Source organism: Misgurnus anguillicaudatus, chromosome 23 (genome assembly GCF_027580225.2).
Source record: "Misgurnus anguillicaudatus chromosome 23, ASM2758022v2, whole genome shotgun sequence".
In the NCBI taxonomy this organism is placed as follows: domain Eukaryota; kingdom Metazoa; phylum Chordata; class Actinopteri; order Cypriniformes; family Cobitidae; genus Misgurnus; species Misgurnus anguillicaudatus.
Genome location: NC_073359.2, coordinates 27093770 through 27115483, shown reverse-complemented (window position 1 = coordinate 27115483; position 21714 = coordinate 27093770). Strand labels below are relative to the sequence as shown.

The following is a 21714-nucleotide window of genomic DNA, read 5'->3' as shown; positions in this document are numbered from 1 at the left end:
TAAAGAATCACTGATCACCTGAACGGTGACTTCACAAAATTATTATTTACAACAAAACAACATCAAGAATGTAAGAGCTTAAACCTTTATGACATTTTGCTAACAAATATTTAAAGGGGACATATTATGAAAATCAGACTTTTTCCATGTTTAAGTGCTATAATTGTGTCCCCAGTGCTTCTATCAACCTAGAAAATGTGAAAAAGATCAACCCAATAACTTAGTTTTGGTAAACCATTTTCTGCAAGCATGTGAAAAATAGGTCATTGTAATTTGGCCCTTATTGTGATGTCAGAATAAGGTAATACTGCCCACTTTATCTGCACTATCCAACCACAGCACAACCATTTAGTAGGGAGAGAAAGAGAGAGATAAAATATTTCACAGCACAATTGAGTTTCAATTGCAACAAACCACCATCATTGTGATCAGTGGTTGCACTTCATCCGCTCATTTGCATTTTAAATGACACACCCAAAACGGCACACTTTTGCTCAGACCTATTTTAGACTTAGTTTTCATCTTAAAAAAAATCTCATAATATGTCCCCTTTAAGTAGTTAAAGTTCTTATCAGTTTTTATTCTGTGATAAAGCTTAAAAAATAAAAATTTTCAGGCGCAAAGAATTGTGGGTATTCCTTACAACATGTGCAAATAAATGTAAGTAAATTTTACTTAAATAATACAAGAAAATATCTAATAAGACTTACTATTCCCACAGAGTTCATTTTTTACATGAATTAATTGTGTATTTATCATCATTTTACTTAGGAAAATCTAGTTCTCAATAAATGTTAATATTATTATGTAGAAATTATGAGAGTTAATCTAATAAATATTACTACACCAAAAAGTTCGTTTTTTCAGTGCAACCGCCATTAAATCATTAAAAAAGTTTGTTGTCAGTCATTAGGGGCCATGTCCCAAATGATACACTTCATGTGGACTTTTGGTTTCGTGGCCTTAAATTGAACATGCTCGCTTATGGCGCTTTCACACATGCGGTGTGCAGTGCGCTATGAAACCCATCCATTTCAATGGCTTGCATCACGCGAGGATGGTTTATTGTTGCGTCGAGCAAAGCACGAGCGGTCAAAGTTCAAAATAGTTTAACTTTTGTGCTGCGCTCTGATCACCCGCGCGGCCAATAGAAACGCGGCATCCAAAGTACAAAAAGCAAAATGAACGAAAACCGTGTACTGTGTGTAAGAATTCCTGGAGTTGTATAATACAAGTTTACGGTCCTATAGAGATGTCGGAAAAAAGCTGTGTCATGGACACACATCTCAATTCACATATCAAAAGTTGGCATGATAGGTGTGTTTTAAGTCAGGTAGTTTATTATTTATTATTAATAGGCAGCTTAAGTTACGTGAAATGGAGATGGGCAACAGCAGCGTCTCTATTCCTCCGACACTACTTAACCTTAAATAAAAATACTGTAGTAATTTATAGTAATCCCTCTGAAAGTTTTGAAAACTCCGCCTACTTTGGTCTATCCAGCTTAGGGCAAATCACTTGGCTGCGCTGAACCCAGCGGCAAGCGCAGCGCACACCGCATCCTGTGTGAAACCTGCATTAGTCTACGAGTCCGTAGGTTGTCCCATCTGTAATTTTTACGCTCCGAAGTGTGCTCATCAGTGCCCCCTTTGCACCTTTGATGATGGTGCATGCTCCACACACTTTACCGACAGAAGTCCTTGCGAAAGAGCAATCAGATGACGAATGGGAGGAGTTCACACTGAAGGGCAAGCATGGACACCACTTCTCTTCTTATTTCTGGCGTGACTCCAGTGTACCCTAGTGGACTGGCGTCAAGGATCCATAAGGTCTGCACTACATAATGTCATCAAAGTGTGGACTCTGAGGAAGTGTGCCATTTGGGACAGTTTGTTTGCGAGATCCATGGCAGTTAGAAAAGTGCTCCAGTTACGTCCGACTCGATCTGGTGTCACATTGTCGTGTGCCAATATACTCTTGTGATGGTGAGGCGGGCTCTTTGGATTCTGCAGTCGGGTACTGTTGCTCTCTACTGACTACATTGACGAAAGTACAATGGGAAAAGAATTGCTGATGACTCAATGTTCATCTTTTCAAATATTATGTAGTGCATTAAACGTGGTGATTAACTCCATTTGAAACCGGTAGCACAGTAAGTTCGCTGTCAGGCTCCTGTTAGAAAACACAAAAACAGTTTCAAGGTGAAAAAGAAAGGGAATGTTAATCTAAATATGTTATTATAAATCACCATTCAAATAAAAAAAGTTGTGAAAGCATACTTCACTATACTTCACTCGCGTGTGGCTGTTCGAACACATTCAACCACATGTGCGTTTACACTACAAAAGCAATCCGATCACAAGGGGTTTCGACTACCTCTGAATGTGGTTGAAAGTGGTCGAAAATGGACGAGCTTAAAACATTTTGAACACCGTTTAGACCTGGCATTAACATTGTCTTCTTGTGATACGATCGTACGTGCTTTGTCACTGCTACCACAATAAACTACTTTCATCAAGATTTTCTACGTCCTCATCATTTTTTCTTACAGTATATTGTGCAGTTACATACACACACACACACACACACACACACACACACACACACACACACACACACACACACACACACACACACACACACACACACACACACACACACACACACACACACACACACATTTACTGACAGTATCTTACCGTATGATTGTTTATGTTATTTATTTGTATCGGCTCTGCTTCTTGAACTGTAAAGTAAAAAATATGCATTAAAACTATACACTAAAAATCAAAGACAAATATTTGTGATTGATGTGCTGTAGGCCGAGGTAGAGCTGAAGATCTTTGCCCAAACCCGACGGGACCCGTCGGAACCCGACGGGCTCGGGCGGGTTCGGGCGGGTTCGGGCTTTATTTCTAACATTTTACACGGGCTCGGGGCGGGCTCGGGCTTCCGCTCCGGCTTTGTGAGGTAAATGAGCAGTCAAGTTCAATGCTGCTGAATGCACTATCAGTAGCGCAGGACCGCGCTGAAGCCATTTATTTAATAATCTTCCTCATCAAAAACATGTAGCCTAATCTTGGTGAGTAAAGGTTTTTCAATGTATAACTAAATATTAATTGAGTCTTAAATACATAATTTAGACAAAGGGTATAGACTAATGTTAGCAGTAATGGAGAGAAGTGCCGACGCAAATCCCACCGAGCCTTTCTCTTAATTTCGTTATTGCCAAATACCCATCTTAATTCAGAATGTATTATCTTACTTTAATTCGTTAAGAAATAATATTTTTTATTGGCCTATTTATATTGTATTGCCTATTTAGAATGAGATGTTACAATGTTACAGATGACTTATTTTATTTCTTTGTTTCAACTTCCAAGTTTGCGTGTAGATTATTAGTAATGAATAAATAATGTTAAAACCTGTGTAAATTACTCATTCTTGACAAAAGCTGTGTGTGTGCGCTGCGCACATTTAAATAATGTCGGGCTGTAAACGGGTTCGGGCTTTTAAAAAGCTGTCAATCTAAATGTACGTTCGGGTTCGGGCTGCATTCTGTCGGGCTCCGGTCATTTCGGGCCTAACTTTTAAGGCCCGATTACAGCTCTAGGCCGAGGTGCTCAGCACAGCTCTAGAGCGCCACCTTTCTGCAGTGTTGAGTTAGTAACTCAAACACATTTCATTAAAGTTAATCAACGTCTTTTATGAGTTATTTAAGTGTCTAACATGAGGATGATAACAAAACTCCTGCAAGAAAGCTTTGCTTTGGCATACTTAATACTTACTGTCTCTTGCTGTTTGTTGATTTCTCTTACAGTATTTGACTGCTGCTGCTGCTGCTACAGCTGCTGCTACTAGAAATAAGATCACAGCCATCACTGCTGGTATCCAGTAATAGCTGCTGAAAGGCTCTCGAGAACCTAGACATCACAAACACAGATTTGTGTAAGAAAATACAAATCTAACACAGTTTTTTTAAATTGAGTGTATTCACTGGTTTACAGCATTAGAAAACAAATAAAATAAATAATAATTATATAAATTGCTGAAAAAATAACAGAAAAACATGCATTATCTATTTTCATCCCACATCTCTAGAATCCCTGATTCACCTGAACACGTCTGACAGGGATCACTGATGTTGAGATGTTGAGTTTGGTTTGTGATGGGATTGTTCACCACACAGCTGTATGTGTTGTTGTCCTGATATTCAACCTCCAGAGGTAGAGAGAGTCTGATGTTGAGATCAGACACACTGATGCTGGACAATAAACTGTTTCCTTTGTACCAGGACAGACTCACATCTCTCACATTCAACACTGAACATAATAATGAACAATTTAGTCTTTCTGATGATGATGATGAGGAGCTTTTGGTACAGGTGATGACAGGAATGGGCAGATGAGCTGAAAAACATTAAAGAGAAAAAAAAATACTTTTATTCTAGATGGTGTAAATACAGTCCTGCTTACCGTTGTGCACATATTGACATTACACTTTATGTTTTGAGATGCCTATACTACAGTATCACAAACACATGTCTTTATGTTCAATTCTCATTGCAAAATATAATCATTGATCATTACAACAAGACATGGCTTATTCACTTTATTCACCATAGACAGTAACATTAAATCTCTTGTATGAAGTTTCTCTGCTGCTGCTGCTGATGATGACCTTTAGTTTATAAAGTCCAGAGTTTGTGATTATGATGTTTGTGATGGTGAGAGATCCAGTCTGACTGTCCAGCTTCAGTCTGTTTCTGAATATCTCATTAGTGTCATCTATAATAATGTTTTTCTCATGGATTTGAGCTATACGAGTCTCCTGAGGTCCAAACAGCCACAGTATCTGATCATCTCTCTGTATGTCAGTAATATCAGTGTGTAGAGTAACAGAATCTCCCTCCATCACTGACTTCACTTCATCTCCATCAACACCTAACACACCTGAAAGACATTTAGAAAATGTTTCCCTATGTTATTATATGCAGGAAATTTTTAGTTACTTTTGCATTACTTTATCTTGGCTAAGGCTTAATCTCTTTCAGGCCTCGCAGGTGTTTTTTATGACTGAAAAGTTCTGCATTCATAAATTGCATATTTCATCACAAAAATGTCGAACTCTGGCCTGCCATCTCATTTTCTGACTCAAAGTGTTCCCACACAGGCGTATATGCATAGAATGAACTGTATTGTTTTCATTACCTCCTTACATGGAAGCTGCTTCCATGTTTTTCGCAATCTCACCACTAGATGCTACTAAAAATACACATTGCACCTTTAAACACCTTTGTGACACAAACTTTTAACAACACATTTGTCTTTAGGTTAGAGTAATATTTTGTAGTGTACACATTTAAATATGAAGCTAATGAAATAAAATCTGAAATGATACATCAGTGCCACGGTGACTGTGACTTGTCATGTGACAATTAATAATGCATTATGAAATAATAGTTACAATAAAACAAAACCAAAATAATGGATATTCATTTCTAATTGCTAATAAGTTTTCAAATGTAATTGCTTTTCAATTTCACCATTTGAAATCCGAACTTTCAACCCTATTTGATCAAAATATCTTCTTCATCATTTATCACAATACTCCATATTTGTTTTCCCTACTAAGTCAACGGTTTCCACCAGCTGTGTGCTTATCATCATTTATCAAAATATCTTCTTTTGTGTTCATCAAAATAATAATAATAATAATAATAATTCTTACCGATCTAAAACACTATGAGGGTGAGTAAATTATGACAGAATTTTTGGGTGAACTTTCCCTTTAAAGCAGATGTACATCTTCTTGTGAGCTCTTTCCTCAACCCTGAAGTATGGGAAAACTCTTGGCTCTTATAGTAAGACAAGGGCTGCTTTGTGGGTCTCGCCTATAGCTTAGGAAGTGTGACAACTGGCTGATGACTCGTAGCTGTTGTTTGCTGTGCACTGTAAGCCCGGATAAGTTGAATATACTCTAAAAAATGAAGCAAACTTGTTGCCCTAAAAACTTTAAGTAATGATTACTTAAACATATAAACTGTTCTAACAACAATTTTAAGTTGAATAGACTTCTTCCAATATTCCTGCACTCTTAACCCAGATTAGTTGACAATTTGTGAGGAAACCCCTTGCATATAACTTTAGTTTTATCACTTTATATTACTTTTGATGTTATAAATGGTATTATAACACAGAATTGATGACTGATTTTAAGTCAGTCATTGAATAACGTGATTCTCCACAGAAACACACATACATTGTCAGTACTGTGGAGAGAAATACAATAAAGTGTTCTGAACAGGGTTCATGTACGGAAACACTGATCACCTGAACGGTGACTTTGCAAAATTATAACTTACAACAAAACAACATAAATAATATAAGAGCTTAAACCTATATGACATTTTATTAACAAATATTTAAGTAGTGAAAGTTCTTATCAGCTTTTATTCTGTGAAAAAGCAGAAAATAATCAAAGTATTCAGGCGCAAAGGATTATGGGTATTCCTCACAACATGAACTAATAATTTTAAGTTCATTCTGCTTGAATGTTTTAGTTTAATGGATTTTATAAGCTTAAAAGTTAAATCAACTACACTTTTTTAAGCTTTGGCTTCAAAACAGAAAATATTAAGTGATGTTTATTTGATTGTTTAAGTAAAGACAATATCAGGGTTAACAGTGTGTGAACTGGCTTTGTATACTGGAGATTCTTCATATGTCTCTTTGTGGTGTGCACACCAAAGCATTTACGCCCACACCAGCGCGTGTTTTCAATTGTTTCCAATAAAAGCTTAGCGTTTTTCAAATCAGCTAACAATTTAGCCAACAGTGATTAAATAGAAACCTTTGATGCAACACAAGCAGATCTAAATGTAATGCTGTAATCCACATTTTTCGTTTATTTTCACATTTTATATTTAATTGCATTAAAAGCAAAAAAAGCAAAACGAAAATAACATAGCTTATAAAACACAAAATTATTAGAGGAGCAACACATGTGATCCAAAGCAGTAAAGTATGAAAACAATGTGGATTAAACAGTCACAGTTTAAACTAGCCTACATTGACAGTCAAATAAGCATCTTAGCTCATCTATGTACTATTTTTATAAAATGAAGTAATGTGAACTTGAGGTTGTTGTAAGAAAGATGTGCAAAATCCTAAAAGAGTAAGAAGCACTGGAATGAATGAAATGTTAAAACGTATCGCTGACTGAATGTGAAACAGAAAAACTTTCTTACCTTTTACAGAAAGCACACAAAGCAGCAGTAGTAGTTTCTTCAAAGGCATCATCTTGGGAATGTTGTTGTGTCCTACGTTGATCCTGATTTCCAAACCTCTCCACGTCTTAATGTCTTTCTTCTCTGTTTGCGACAGCACACACTGTGACCGGACTTTATGAATCGCTGTTGCTTGTGACATCTGATTCCAGTTGAATGTACCGACAGAAACGCCTCTTCCTATATCGAGAGCCTTTAAGGAGGAAACTACTGAACAAGTGTCGAGGACTAGTCTGCATATTTCCTAGAAAATGTGTCTGTACATTGCCCTGTCTTTGGAGGATTTTCAATGAACTCCTGCCAGGATGTTATTCATCTGCCAAAAAAATCCTACAGAGTATAGGAAAATATGTTGTTGTATAATGCACAGTGAACTACTTGGTTCATGCGAGTACAGAATCCCTCTTAACATTTTCCCAGTTTCCCTTAGATACCCAGAAGTACTCCGGAACACAATTTACATAGAAAAGACCCTGGACCTGATCTACAAATGGGCTTTTACTGTTTTACCAAAATTGATCTTTGCTGGTGGCTGACAAACATACAGTACACACACAGTAAAAAGTACACCACCCATGTGAATTGGATTGGCTGATGGGTAGAACCGGAAAAATTATTGCATTAGGGTCTATTAACATCTAAAACACATACTTTCTTCTGCTTTTAAAAGCACTCGTCATCTGCTGGCTGTGTCATTAGTTTTGTTTCAGATGTGTTAATAGTACGCTTGCCACAAGGAACACGTTGACTTTTTTTTTTTAGCTTATTCACAGTATCCCCCAGAATTAGATAACTCCAAAACCTACCCTTTTCATCTCTGTGTGTGCCGTAAATCTGTCTGAAGCACCCACCGCTAACCTAGTTTAGCAGATTAATTAGCAAATTATTAACACACTACCACTCACTCACTACTGTCCTTCTTTCCGGCTAGTGTTACCACTAAAAAATCACTTTCCTTTACCACCATGGTGAGTATAGCGTCAAACACGCAGCAGCTTTTCAAAACTTTCCACTCCCTTGTGTCCTCCTCCACCCCCTTGATTATTGTCAGCTGAAGACTTGGCTAAACTCTTTACTAATAAATCCATCAGCAACCTATTTTAGCACCACATTCCTTCCGAACACAGAAAACCCAATATCCAACATTACATTTTCCTATTATTCTCAAAAAGTTCACATTTACATCCAAGACCTTCACCCCACTGTACAGAGACAGAAGAGTTACGACTTACCAAGATTATTCACATCTGTTTCGCGTCTCTCCTCATTCTCTCAGCTCAGAGCACCTTTAATCTCACTTATAAACTATGTAACAAATGTTACATTTTACATGCACAAAGATTTTACATGCACTTGTTTGATATCATTTCAAATGTTGCAATGCAAGTGATACAATGGTCTCACTCAGGGACGTGCACAGACATTTTGAGGGGCAGGGGCTCAAGTGAAATAAAGGGCACTTCTCATCATTATGTATATTTTTTTTCTTTTTTTTTAAACAAAAAGTATATATATTAACACAATTCTGACTTCCTTTTAAAAAAAAAATATTTTAAAAGTTCAAAAAAGTTCAAACTCACGCAATTGTTTATTTTTCAAAAGATGTCTACAAAATAATCAGTTGTTCACACAGACACAATGGTCTCCTTAGTAGTCTAGGTTTATAGAGCAGCAAAGGAAGCCATTACACAATGTGCATGTTTTGAAAACATTAAATTACACATTAATTACAAATTTGTTAAAATGCTAAAAACAAAGTTGTGACTGCTGAGTTAGCCCTACATGCCAATAAATGCTATCCGTGTGTCTCAATTCGTTCCCTAGCTCCCGAGGTCGTGAATCAGTATATCGTGTACACAGGTTCGGGCACTGGTAAGGACCCTAGCTCGCCTCACATTGGGACGATGTTCACTTATTTTTCTGTCACGGCTGCTTAAGCGCGTTGTAATCACTCACAGCTGTTACTCACCAACAACCGGCAAAACCAACATCTTTCTGACTTAATTTTAAAAACAGTACATTGTGCAAAATGCTGTCATTATTCTCTTACATATCTGTGCATAAAATTGGAGGCATATAATTACATTTTAAATGTAATAAATATATTTACAATTTTAAATAAATATTATTTTTTTAAATATTGAGTAGATTGTGGTCCCTTACTGTGTAGCAATGTGTGTTTATATTTACAACTAAAACAAACGTTTGTCTTTATAAAAGTTCTGTAACATTTCATAAAGTTTATTGAGTTGGATCACGTGATGTTCGGTTGGCGAGTTTCAGAAAAGGTCACGTGATTTCCGGTTAGGGAACATAGGGATCATCGATGCTCACTGGTTTTTGCGTTGCATTGTGGGAATTTTTAGGGAACGAACGTTCCAGTGCACTGAACGGATTTTGCGATTGAGACAGCCCTTAAAATGGCCAACTCCCTGATCAGTGCCTTGACTACTGAACAAGGGAGCTGATTGAGACACACGGTATATCATATGCTACACTGTAAAAAAAAATCCGTAGTTTTTACGGTGAAATACCGGCAGCTGTGGTTACCAGAACAATTCTGTAAAAAATACAACTTAAAACCGTAAAAAACAACAACACCACCGTGGTATGCATAACAGCGAACTTTTGTAAATTTTACAAATCTTACCTGTATACAGAATTTCTTTGATTTATTAACTGTTTAGAAACTCTTCTTTATTAATGGTAAAATGCAGATGTGATTGCCAGAAAATCACCTTAAAAATATATGAATATGTAAACAACTTTTTGTATTTCATGAATTAATATAATTTTATTAATATTTTAATATATGCAGAAAACCACTATAATCCAGGTGATGGAAAAGACAGCTGCACAAAGAAACAAAGTTTGTTGTGAAATTATTACAAATTGTTTTCTAATTATTTGCCAACAACTTGAAAAGTGACAGTGGACATACACAAAGATTGTATCATACAAACAAATACAAAACAACATCAGGGTAAGTTATTAAATCACTCAGTGTCTACATGACTCCATTTTACAGAGTTAAAAAGTGACACTTAAATAATGACATGATGAATGAACATTAATGATGAAATAGAGAGCAGTCAAAACACAAGTACAACTGAACTACAGACAAAATGAGACAAGCTCTCCCCATAGGAGAATTAAACACAAACATCATTAACTTATTACAAACCAGTTTGACTTATTTCTGTCATACATTTACATAATCTCTTATTGAGAATTAACAGAGGGTTAGATGATGATTTATCAAAAATGTTGTGTTTAAAGTCACCATTATGGTGATCAGTGGTTGTTTTAGTTGGGGTCTTGAGCCTCAATGGTTACTTATTTCCTTTTTCTTATTGTCAATTGTGTTAGTGGGTGACACAGAGCACTTGTTGATGATGAAAGGGGTTGTAAAAACAAGTCTCCAACATTTCTTTACTGTTAAGTGGTTTGATTTATCCACATGAAAGTTGTGATTGACTGGTAGTTATAGTAAGAGAGAAATTGGTTTAATGTCTGGTATTTGTAGGTTCTGCAAATATAGCTGTTGGGCTAGAAAGAGTTTTGTAAAGTAATGGTTTTGGGACTGGTTAAAAAGGTTTTTTGACACTTCATATTCATATCAAGATTCAACCTACAAAGCTCAATAGTGGTGACCATCAAAAAACTAATTCAGATTAAGTGCAGTGCATGCTAGATAAGTTTGTACTATGGTAATACCCAGCATGCATTGCGGCATGTAGCTTTCATGTTTTGGGTCACCGTTGTTGTGATTTGTATGCTGATTCTTGATGTCTAGACTGATTTTGTTTAGTCACAGAATCGCTTGACATTATTTTTTACTGGTTTTAAGTCTAATTGTCTAAATGCATTGCCACTCTGTAACATCGTCCCACAAGAAAACATTTGCATGGGGAAGAGAAAAAACGTAACGTTTACGTTTAGAGTTTTTTTTTAGAACACCTGCTTGGTAAACTTTAAGATGACTAGACCATCATTAAAATTCTGCCAACATCATTTGATTTCATTTACTTCAGCTTCTTAGACCATAGCTTATGTGTATTGACACATTATTTTAACAGTCAGGGAAAGCTTAACCCAAAGACCTACGAGCCAAGTGCCCCATTTAAGAAAACAATGATCTCCATAATGGTGACTTCAAACAAACTAAATAAAGTCAAACTGATTTGTAATAAGTGTAGATGTTAATGGTGTTTGTGTTTAATTCTCATCTGGTGAGATCTTGAGCGATTGAATGTGTTTATATGTTATATTTATACAGTTAATGTTTATCTAAGATTTTCAGTTGTACTTGTGTTTTGACTGCTCTCTATTTCATCATTAATGTTCATTCATCATGTCATTATTTAAGTGTCACTTTTTAACTCTGTAAAATGGAGTCATGTAGACACTGAGTGATTTAATAACTTACCCTGATGTTGTTTTGTATTTGTTTGTATGATACAATCTTTGTGTATGTCCACTGTCTCTTTTCAAGTTGTTGGCAGATAATTAGAAAACAATTTGTAATAATTTCACAACAAACTTTGTTTCTTTGTGCAGCTGTGTTTTCCATCACCTGGATTAAAATGAACAAAATTATATTAGTTAATGAAATACAAAAAGTTGTTTACATGTTCATAATTTTTAAGGTGGTTGTCTGGCAATCTCATCTGCATTTTACCATTAAAAAAATAAGAGTTTCTAAACAGTTAATAAAGAAATTCTGTATACAGGCAAGACCTGCAAAATCCACAAAAGCTCGCTGCAATGCACACAACGGTGGTGTTGTTGTTTTTACGGTTTTAAGTTGTATTTTTTACAGAATTGTTCTGGTAACCACAGCTGCCGGTATTTCACCGTAAAAACTACAGATTTTTTTTTACAGTGTAGCGTTTAGCTAATTAGTTGTTAGTTGTTACTCAAAATGTATTTTTGTCTGATAAGGGCTCAAAATATAAGGTCTGTTTACTAATGTGAGCTTCTGGCATGAGCCTCAGAGCAGAGCAATCAGAGCAGAGCTCAACATTATTATTCATGACCCTTTCAAATAGAGCAAAAATAGACCATTTAATTAAAATGACAAATTCTAGGGTTGTAAACAGACATGTAAAAACGTTTCCGGATAATTTTTGCACTTAATAAAGCAACATACCTTCTATGTAATTGTCAAAGAACAATTTAACATATTATGAAAACACATCCTATTGCACCTTTAATCTTAGGTTTCAAATTTATTAGGGTTACACATGTCAGAAACAACAAATATAGATTAGGCCTATTTTATTTGTATTTTATATTTTACTTTTTTGTGATGTCAGTGAAAATTCAGACTGGGCAAGTAAAATACTGAACCATCAGATTTCTTCCCAATCTACTACATCACTCCAGTATACTACATTTTACTTATTTAACAGCCATTACAAAAAAACGCAAACAAAAAAGCTTACTACTGCAGTTAGCAATTATTTTATTGTTTGTGCTTTATTATTTTATGAGCAGTCTGTTTAAACTACATACACTACACTGTTACAAGTTTGCAACTCTTCAGGTTAATATGGGATTGCCATGGAAAACAATGTCCCTGAATCGGTATGTGTAAAAACGTGTCCCATATTGCATAAAACTGTTAATATAAGAATGCTTTCTTCCTCACACACTTACCGGTAGCTGCCTGCATAATCATGCACATGATCGCGTCTCCTTCGGGCTCACGGGCTGAGCTTTGGCGCTTAAAGCGCGCGAATGATGCAGCACGAGTGTAGACAAACCAATCAAAAGCGAAGTAAGTTAGAGAGGCGGGACTAAGGAAAGGTAAAGCCAATCATATTAGCAATTTGAATTTTGGAGGCGGGACTCATCTGTTAACCGTTTGTGTGCCACAAATAGCGCTATTTTTCTTTATATAAGAGTTTAAATCTCATTTAAATGATTTCTGAATAAATTCATGTTAAATTAAATAAGCAACAAGTAAAAAACACAAGAAACAGACAGACATAAGTTGTTATATGAATAAAGATCATATTATTATTATTTTTTTAAAAGCACCCCAGAAAAAAGGGCACTTTCTCTCCAGGAATAAAAAGGGCAGGTGCTCAAGCCCCCTTTGATGTCTATGTGTGCACGTGCCTGGTCTCACTCCTATAACAACAACAAGAACTGTCATACCGTATGTGGGCTACCAGAGTGGTATATCTATCTATTCATGAATCATAATACAAATAACCAGATTTTACCTTTTGGAGTCAGATAAAATTACTTAAAGGAGGGGTTTAATGGTATTTCAAGCATTCTGACTTATTAACACAGTTAATCATGCTAAACGTAGGCAAAGTGTCAAAAATGCAGTTGGGCGTGTTTCAGAGTATTTCTGTGCCGAATGCACTTCGCCAGGGTTCGTACAAGTTTCGGCTAATTTTTTTCGATTACGGTTCTAACTGAAGTTTCAGGGGTTTTCGATACGTATCACTTCTTTATATGGGCTTCCGCCGGAAAACTTCCCCCGGAAAACCCCGCCCAGCCGTCAGTCAGCGGGAGACGCTAGAGCTGCTAACAGCTTATCACGCCACTCAGCTTTGTTTAATTTCAAAAGTCAACAATGGCACAACAAGAAGTGTGGTTTTGGATGTAAGGAGAAGACATCCAGCCTTATGGAAACAATGGATATAGTTTATTATCCGGATTAGCAGCGGAGTTTTGCGTGTGTGTTTGATGCGGTGGATTTTCAGAACCGGGTCATGACGAGTTACACGTGGTAAGTAAGACTTCTGTCTTATGTTGGAAATAGGCGCGTGTATATTATATAAATGACACGAACATGTAGTGAATCATAAGTTAAAACAGTGTTGTATAGTGTTGCATGACTTGTACTCGCTCCTCCCGTGTTATAACTCCTCCTTCTTCATTTTTTCGTACGTTATCGGAAAGATTCGGTAAAGCTAATCTTTCTTTTATAAATCTGATTAAACTAAAGACTCTTCAGAGATATAAAGGATGTCATACTACTCCATAGGTACTCCAGATTAATATCAGAAATGCAGAAACAGCGTGTGTTACGTGAGCTTTAAACTGCATAACGCTAAAATGTCATCAGTAAGCACTGGGAAAGGCCAAACGTGCAGGACCTTTCACCATGCCGATTGATTTCCACCATTGGCCAACTGGTGTTTTTTTCCTGATGCAGGGTTTACACCGGACACGGTAGATGCGGCAAGCGGGAGTGATTTACATGTTAAGTCAATGCAAAGACGCAATCAGGCATTCTGTGGCGCAGTACACACGGCGCGGCGTGGAAAGAGCTGCAAAGATGGCGCTGCACGGATGCCGCATTCCGCACGAATTGAGCGTGGACACTGGAAATGCGCGAGTTGAAAAATCTGACCTTTGGTCGATTTTGGCACCCTTTTAACCAATCAGGACCTTGCTGTAGTAGTGACATGATTACGGGAAGCGAGCGGAGTGGCGGAGTCTAGCGGAGTTGCAGAAGCCCCTCCTATGATGCGAATTTCCGCGTGAATTTCTCGAATGACTAGAATTTCACGTGTGGCTTTCAAGCGCAAATGAAGCGAGTGAACTGAAATGTTCAAGCGTCCAACTACGCGCGAATATCACGTTTTTGTCATCTCTATCGCGGCTGGTGTAAACGCACGAGTGATTTCAATGTGAAGTCAATGTGAAGACGCGTCGACAGGCGTCTGGAGGTCTTGCGGTGCAAATGAGGCATTAAGTGCAGCATGGTAGATGCGATTTCGCCTCATTTGCGCATCTAGTTCATGCGAATGGCGCAAATTGAGCGTTGGAAAAACGTAACCTTTGTGCGGAAAAACACGCCGCACGTTTACCAATCAGGAGCTTGCTTTAGTAGTGATGTGATTACAGAAAGCGAGCGGATGCCCCTCCCATGACGCGAATTTCCGCGTGAATGTCTCGATGATTTCCGCGCGGCTTTCAAGCAGCAAACTAGGCACGATAGAGACGTGATTTTGTCGCCCTCAAGCGCGGCTGGTGTGAACCCACGGTTAAAGGTTTAAACATGTGGTTTATATTTTCAAAGTCTTCAGTCTTAGGTTTTGATGTCAAGGGTGGACTTTATTGTTAGCGAGATAAAGTTGTGAGGAGATCTTGCAAGATCTGCTCCCCTCTCTCTGTACTATAGCTGGTATATATATATATATATATATATATATATATATATATATATATATATATATATATATATATATATATATATATATATATATATATATATATATATATATATATATATATATATGTTTTGGTTTCCCCCCACTACATGCTTAATACAATAGGTTTATATTCAGGCTTGTAATATGAAGAACCACATGACTTTCACTTTTGTAAGGGTCACCATGTGTCATCGTTTCTCAGAGCGGGTGTCTCCTTCCCATGAAGGCTACTCATTATATTAAGACCCTCTGTGACCTTTGACATTACAACTATGCAGTAGACTTGCATACTGGTACAGATACACATAACAGGTTATATTCATATAGATAATAATGGTAAACTAAATGATACACATATTCATATGTAGATGGATTAAAACAAATTTCTTCACACACATACTGATACAAAATTTACATTTTGTAATGCACTGTATGTCGCTTTGTATAAAAGCATCTTTTAAATGGATAAATGTGAACAATAGGCAGTTACAGTGTCGTAAGGGGATATGAGCCATTGTCAGGATGTGTGTGTCATTGCAACAAAAAGTTATGATTCATCTCTGGGGCAGAGATGTATAGTAACAAAGTAGAACTACTTCACTACTGTCTGTATTTGTACTCTACTGAAGTATAATTTTTTCTTCCACTTTTACTTCAGTAACTATTTTAAATGAGTTTAATACTTTTACTCCGATACATTTTTTTATGTATTTATAAAGTATATCTAAAATAAACTACTTGCAATACTTAAGTACAAAACATGTTTAATACTTGCTTAAAGAGCACTTCAACTTCTACTCAAGTCAGGGTCCCTAGTACTTTATACATGTCTGCTCTGGGGGAAATGCAGATTAACATTCACAATGAGAGATGTCTGCAATCTGGACTGAAGCAGATTTCAGGGAGCTTCTCACTGTCCACCCACGTAGATAATTTGCAAACTTTAGACACGGCAGAAAAACCTACCAAGTACAGCATTTTAGGTACGCTACGTGTCTTTCCCAGATCTGTTTTTGGCATGTGCGAATGCACGCACAGAGTTTAAAGGAATTATTGCCAGAGTGGATTAACAAAAGTCAAACGGTCACAGGAGAAATCCCAGTGAGAAGTTTCTAAATGTCTGTGTGGAAGCCCTACACTGTCTCACACGTAACATCAACACTGGCAACTTTCCATTATTCTCTGGGGTAACAATCTTCCAAATGCTGCCCAGTCATCCACATCCCATATATAATGGTTCTGATCCCCATGTCTGATTCTTTGCGATGTCAGCAAAAACTGTGGGAATGAAATATGTTAAGGCAGTGGTTCTCAAACTTTTTCAATGTGCGGCCCCCTTGTGTACAGTGCACTCCTTCACGGCCCCCCAAGAAGAAAATTTATGACAGATGTGTTCTAAAATGTAACATTTTAATTAAACAAAACATATAAAATTATACAAAGTAGTGCGGTTGGTTAGTAGCCTTATTTTGTTTTAGGTTTAATTACACAGAATTCATTATAAATTAATGTATTTTATAAAATGGCGCTACTTGGCACCATCTCGCGGACCACTTGGGGACCCGGCCCCCAGTTTGAGAACCGCTGTGTTAAGGAACTACCATAGAGACACAGGGATTTAAACGCAGATCAACATTCATGATGAGAAATGTCTGCAAATTGGACTGACCCAGAGATCAAGAAGCTTGTCACGCTGCGTTTCCATTGCAGATTTGCACAAAACTTTAGCGTTATTTCTTCATGTCGACAAAAGCCTGGTGCAAAATGATGCCATTTCCATTAACCGATGATATGAAACATAGTTCTCTAGCGATTAGTCATTCCAAACATCACATCAACTGATGTTGGTAGATTTACTAAAATTAAATTTACCTCACTAGGCATTATTTTTAACCGAAAGAGACGTAAGATATATTATCCAAACATTATAGGTATTGCGGAGGATTTTCTTTTTCCGGGTGGATCATCAAGACTATTGGTCCTCCTAGTTGTCAATCAGGAATCTTGCGCAATTGCATAATAATTGTGACTTGCATCTTACTTGCATAAGTTTCCATTGCAGTTTTGCGAAATTGACACGTTTTCACTGGCTATATTTTCAATTAGTAATGTTTGCACCATTTAAAGGTTATTGGAAACGCAACTACTGTAATGGGGAACCACCCACTTGTCCAATAACAGTACAGTACCTATTTTCTTACCATTTTCGCGTGAGTGGGGTTAGAATAAATTTCTGTAACATAAAATGACGTCCTAACCCAAACCAAACTCTAACCATAAGGTCAAGTGACAATTGTTTAAAAATCCGGGAAAAAAATACTATAAATCAATAGTTACAGTGACATCCTAACCCAAACTCCAAATCTAACCTCAAACCCATGCGAAAATGGTTTAAAAATAGGAAAATTGAGTAACCAATATGTGAAACAGACACGGAAACGAAAGTCCGTGGGATGGAAAAATGCGGAGATCCGTGACATTGACATGGATAAATGAACAAAATATTCGGTGACTATACCACGGAACTTTGTGAGATCATGTTGCGAGGGAACATAGTTGCATTTCTTTATCTTTTGCTTGTTTCTCCTCTTCTTCTTTTCTTTTTGACATTTTCCCTTTCCTTTTCCTGTTGGTGGGATAGGACGATTTCCCAGGATCTCTAGACGCACAGGCCAAAAACGGTCGATCTGGTTCAGTCTCTGTTGTCAAACTCAGAACGAGGAGCTGTAAAATCTCAAGAAGAGATTCAGAAACTTGGTTGGTTTTCCGATGAACTGTTATTGTCTCTCTCAGCGGGAGACTCAGAAATTGGGCGCTCTGTTTCAGTCTCTTAGCACAAGGCCGCAGACTCAGATCTTAGGTACTCTTATACTGTCTCTCTTTTCAGGAGGACTCAGAGCTTGGGGTACTCTGCTAATGTCTCTCTTTTTAGGGTGAGACTCATGAATGTCTGAAAAAGGTACTTTTATAACTTTTAGATAAGGAGGAGTTTGCATCTTGGCACTTTCCTGATGCAAAGTTGTTGATGTTACCATATCATACACACATTTATTTATATGTGATTAATTGAACAGTTTCATAACATAAAGATGTAATTCAGAATGTGTCTTTAAACGAGTACGAAGTTGATGTAAAGATTTGTCATTTGGTTTAGCAAATACTTTTGTAAAACAATGCTTAAGGACTTAATGATCATCCTGGTTTCGGAGGAGGTTAAACAGGTTTTTAATGGGTGATAAGGAGAAATGCTGTGGACCATTCAAAACATCCTCCCCATTCCTGGTTGACACTGAGGTTGGGCATAAAATATTTACGAGCATCTGATTGATTTGGACACTTGTTTGTGTGAACCTACCAAAATCCAGTCCACATGTACCAGATGGGGAGAAGATGTGGTATTTGTGGACCCCGCCTCTGTAGATCTGAAGTGAGTGATGTTTTTCCCACAAATTTTTTACAAAGTTCTGGTTTTCGTGAGAGAGTCTCGGCTCTCTGCTGTGAGTCCTGGAGGAAACTTGTCGTGATGTATAGATGTCTTTTGGCACCCAGGCTGTGTTTCTCAGGGAGTGGGGCCCTTTAGATCAGGATCTGGCACCATTCTTACAATATTAATGCCAAGTTCTCTAAAAGATGTTCGTTTAGTGATATTTATGTTCAATGTGTCAGCAGACAAATTATGATTATAACTGGAGCATTGGAGACAGGCAAAGGTCTGTGAGTCATGTTGCATTTATGTTGTAGAATGTCAGGGGCATCACTGTGTCATCACTCTTTCGTCACTGTGATAAACTGTTAAGGAATTCAAACTTTTCATTTTGTTTCCCTTGTCAGTTTTGTTTAGCTCTCTGAAGAGTTATGTTCAGCTGCTCAGTTCTGTGTGTATATGAGTGAAGCCCATTGTCCAGCAGACTGGCAAATACAGAGAGTTACAAGAACATGAAGCAATCACCAAAACATCTGAAACTGCTAACATGCTTAGTCACCAAGCATATAAAGATCCTTTTTGTAAAATTAACAAAACGAAAACAAAGAAGGGCAGTTATAAAAATGTGGAAATAATTTGACCAACCTATATATCTGCGCCAACAACTTTCAGCGGGTGTGAAGAACAAACCTTTGCAATACCCCTTAATGCAAAGACACAGCCATCTTTTAACCGTATACAGTGGTGTATGAGGTGGACAGGTGTCTTTATGCAGCTAACAGGTGCATCTAATTTAGGAAAATAAATGGAGTGGAGTTGGACATTTTAAAGGCAGACTAAGGGGCCAGTCACACCAAAAACGCTTTAAACCCTTGCAAACGCAAGGTGCGACGCACTGCCATTTAAAAAAAGAGCAGTGCGACGCGGCTTTTCATATTGCTAAGCAACCACCAAGTCAGCTGTCTTGTCAATCAAATATTGAAGCGTGAGCGCGTGTTGCTGTCAACTGTCATATTAGCAGAAACTTTAAAAAGAGGGCGCTTGCCGCTTGCTCTGATCTTGTTTGAGGATGAGAGGTGCACAAACACACAGGAGAGAGTGAGCGAGTGAGGTCCGGTTCTTCAAAGCAACTGTAAACTTCACTCACCACGACGTAAGGCCCGCCTCTCCCCTCATTCGATTGGACAATAGAAAGACGCGAATGACGTCGGGCGCATCTCCGCTCCTTCAAAAAAGCGTGCACGGCAGGCGGCAAAAAACCGCAAGGCGCTCGGCGCGGATAAACAGCACGCAAACGCGCCCCGCCAATAGAATATCATTCAAAAAAGGCGCCTGCAACTGCCATAAATGCTTTTGGTGTGACTGGCCCCTAACAGTTCAAATACTTATTTTCCTCACTGTACATACTGGGAACTATATTCTCAGAAAGCCAAGCACTGCTACTTTGGGTAACTCTAGGGGATATGGTAAATAACCCTAAAGTCCCAAAAAAGTCTTCGTTTTTCTTTAAGCTCATATTTTAAAAGGGATAACGTTCCATCTTGATAGTTCACCTTTGATAGACATTAATGGGATGTAATTGGCTTGAAATAATTTTGATATATCTTTTGGTAAAGTGACTCCCAAGTATTTTATTGAGTCCAAGTGCCATTTAAGATAAAATTTCCTAGTAATTGAAGTAGGTGGGATGCAATTAAAAGTAATGACTGGTGTTTTCTGAATATTTACCTTTTTTCCTGAAAATGGACCATATGCCTCAAGAAGTGACATCTAGTCTATGATGGCTGTCGAAGAGCAGTGTGATCAGCCTAGTGTACGAGTTAAGGGTTCCCAAACTTTTTCAGCATCCGGCCCCCCTTGTGTACGATGCATTCCTTCGTGGCCCCCCAAAGAAAATTTGTGACAAAAAACTGTTCTAAAACTCAACATTTTAATATAAAAACATTAAATTATACAAAAAGTAATGCTTTTTGTTAGTAGCCTTATTTTTTTAGGTTTAATTACACAGAATCCATGATAAATTAATGTATTTCATAAAATGTCATAAAACTGGAACCCCCCGGCGCCACCACCTGGCCCCGGCCCCCAGTTTGAAAACCAGTTAAGGGATGAAATGCCTGCTTTTTTAACTGAGAAACTATTACCTCTCGCAAGCTCAATCCACAATATGAAATGGCTTTTAACCCCGTCTCATCTTGCTGACAGATTTACTGTTCTAAATGAACTAAATCTAAAACTACAAGGACGGGAGGACAGTATTTTTAAACATTGCAAACAAATTCTTTTAACAATCACTTGAACTCTGGCAGCTGCGACTAAAAACCACAAGCTATGTTACCGACAATGATTAGTCACCTTGAGGATAATAAAGTTTCCATGTCGCTTATCTAGTCTCATTCATTTACATCTGGATGCACGGATTGGGAATTGTCTCGCTACTTTCCTCAGGAAACGTTCAATGAATTAAAAAAACAAGCGGGTGACTTTGAAACTACATTTAACCACCAAAGAAGAATCAGAAATGCTTCAGCTAACTTGTGACAGTGACAGGATGTTAAAAACACATTGATCTGGATTGGTCTCTCTTCTGAGTATGCCATGTTGAGCAAAACAAGCATTTCATTATTATTACCCTTTCCCACTACGTGTAAAACTGAATAAACATAAAAATGTGTGTGTACCACAGCTTTAGCAGAAATCCCAGATGCATTTGGCAGTCATCCCAGAAATACAAACAGGCTAAATAACGGAATTAGAGCAGCTGTAAAACAGATGTGGGTTTAATAAAAATTTGCAAGAACTGTAAGAATCAAAATAGA

General features: G+C 37.4%; 1 protein-coding gene across 1 annotated transcript; it reads right to left on the bottom strand.

Annotated features, from left to right (window-relative positions):
- Window positions 1-2020: 2020 nt before the first annotated feature.
- LOC141359618 (natural killer cell receptor 2B4-like) lies at window positions 2021-7430 on the bottom strand. The gene is made up of 7 exons (XM_073862353.1): window positions 7250-7430; window positions 4918-4952; window positions 4620-4866; window positions 4116-4409; window positions 3789-3923; window positions 2700-2746; window positions 2021-2172 (listed from the first exon to the last, which is right to left on the bottom strand). Exons 1-7 carry the CDS (start codon window positions 7428-7430, stop codon window positions 2113-2115), a joined length of 999 nt encoding a protein of 332 aa, XP_073718454.1. The 3' UTR covers window positions 2021-2112.
- Between the last annotated feature and the right edge of the window lie 14284 nt (window positions 7431-21714).

What these genes read in the sequence shown, in the direction of transcription:
- LOC141359618 (XM_073862353.1), bottom strand. Translation starts at nt 7,430, where the DNA reads ATGTCACAAGCAACAGCGATTCATAAAGTCCGGTCACAGTGTGTGCTG. An exon ending in ATTTAATGTTACTGTCTATG is followed by an intron (nt 4,410 to 4,619) that starts GTGAATAAAGTG and finishes AATGTTTTTCAG; the next exon opens with CTCATCTGCCCATTCCTGTC. An exon ending in ATAACATAAACAATCATACG is followed by an intron (nt 2,173 to 2,699) that starts GTAAGATACTGT and finishes GTTTTCTAACAG; the next exon opens with GAGCCTGACAGCGAACTTAC.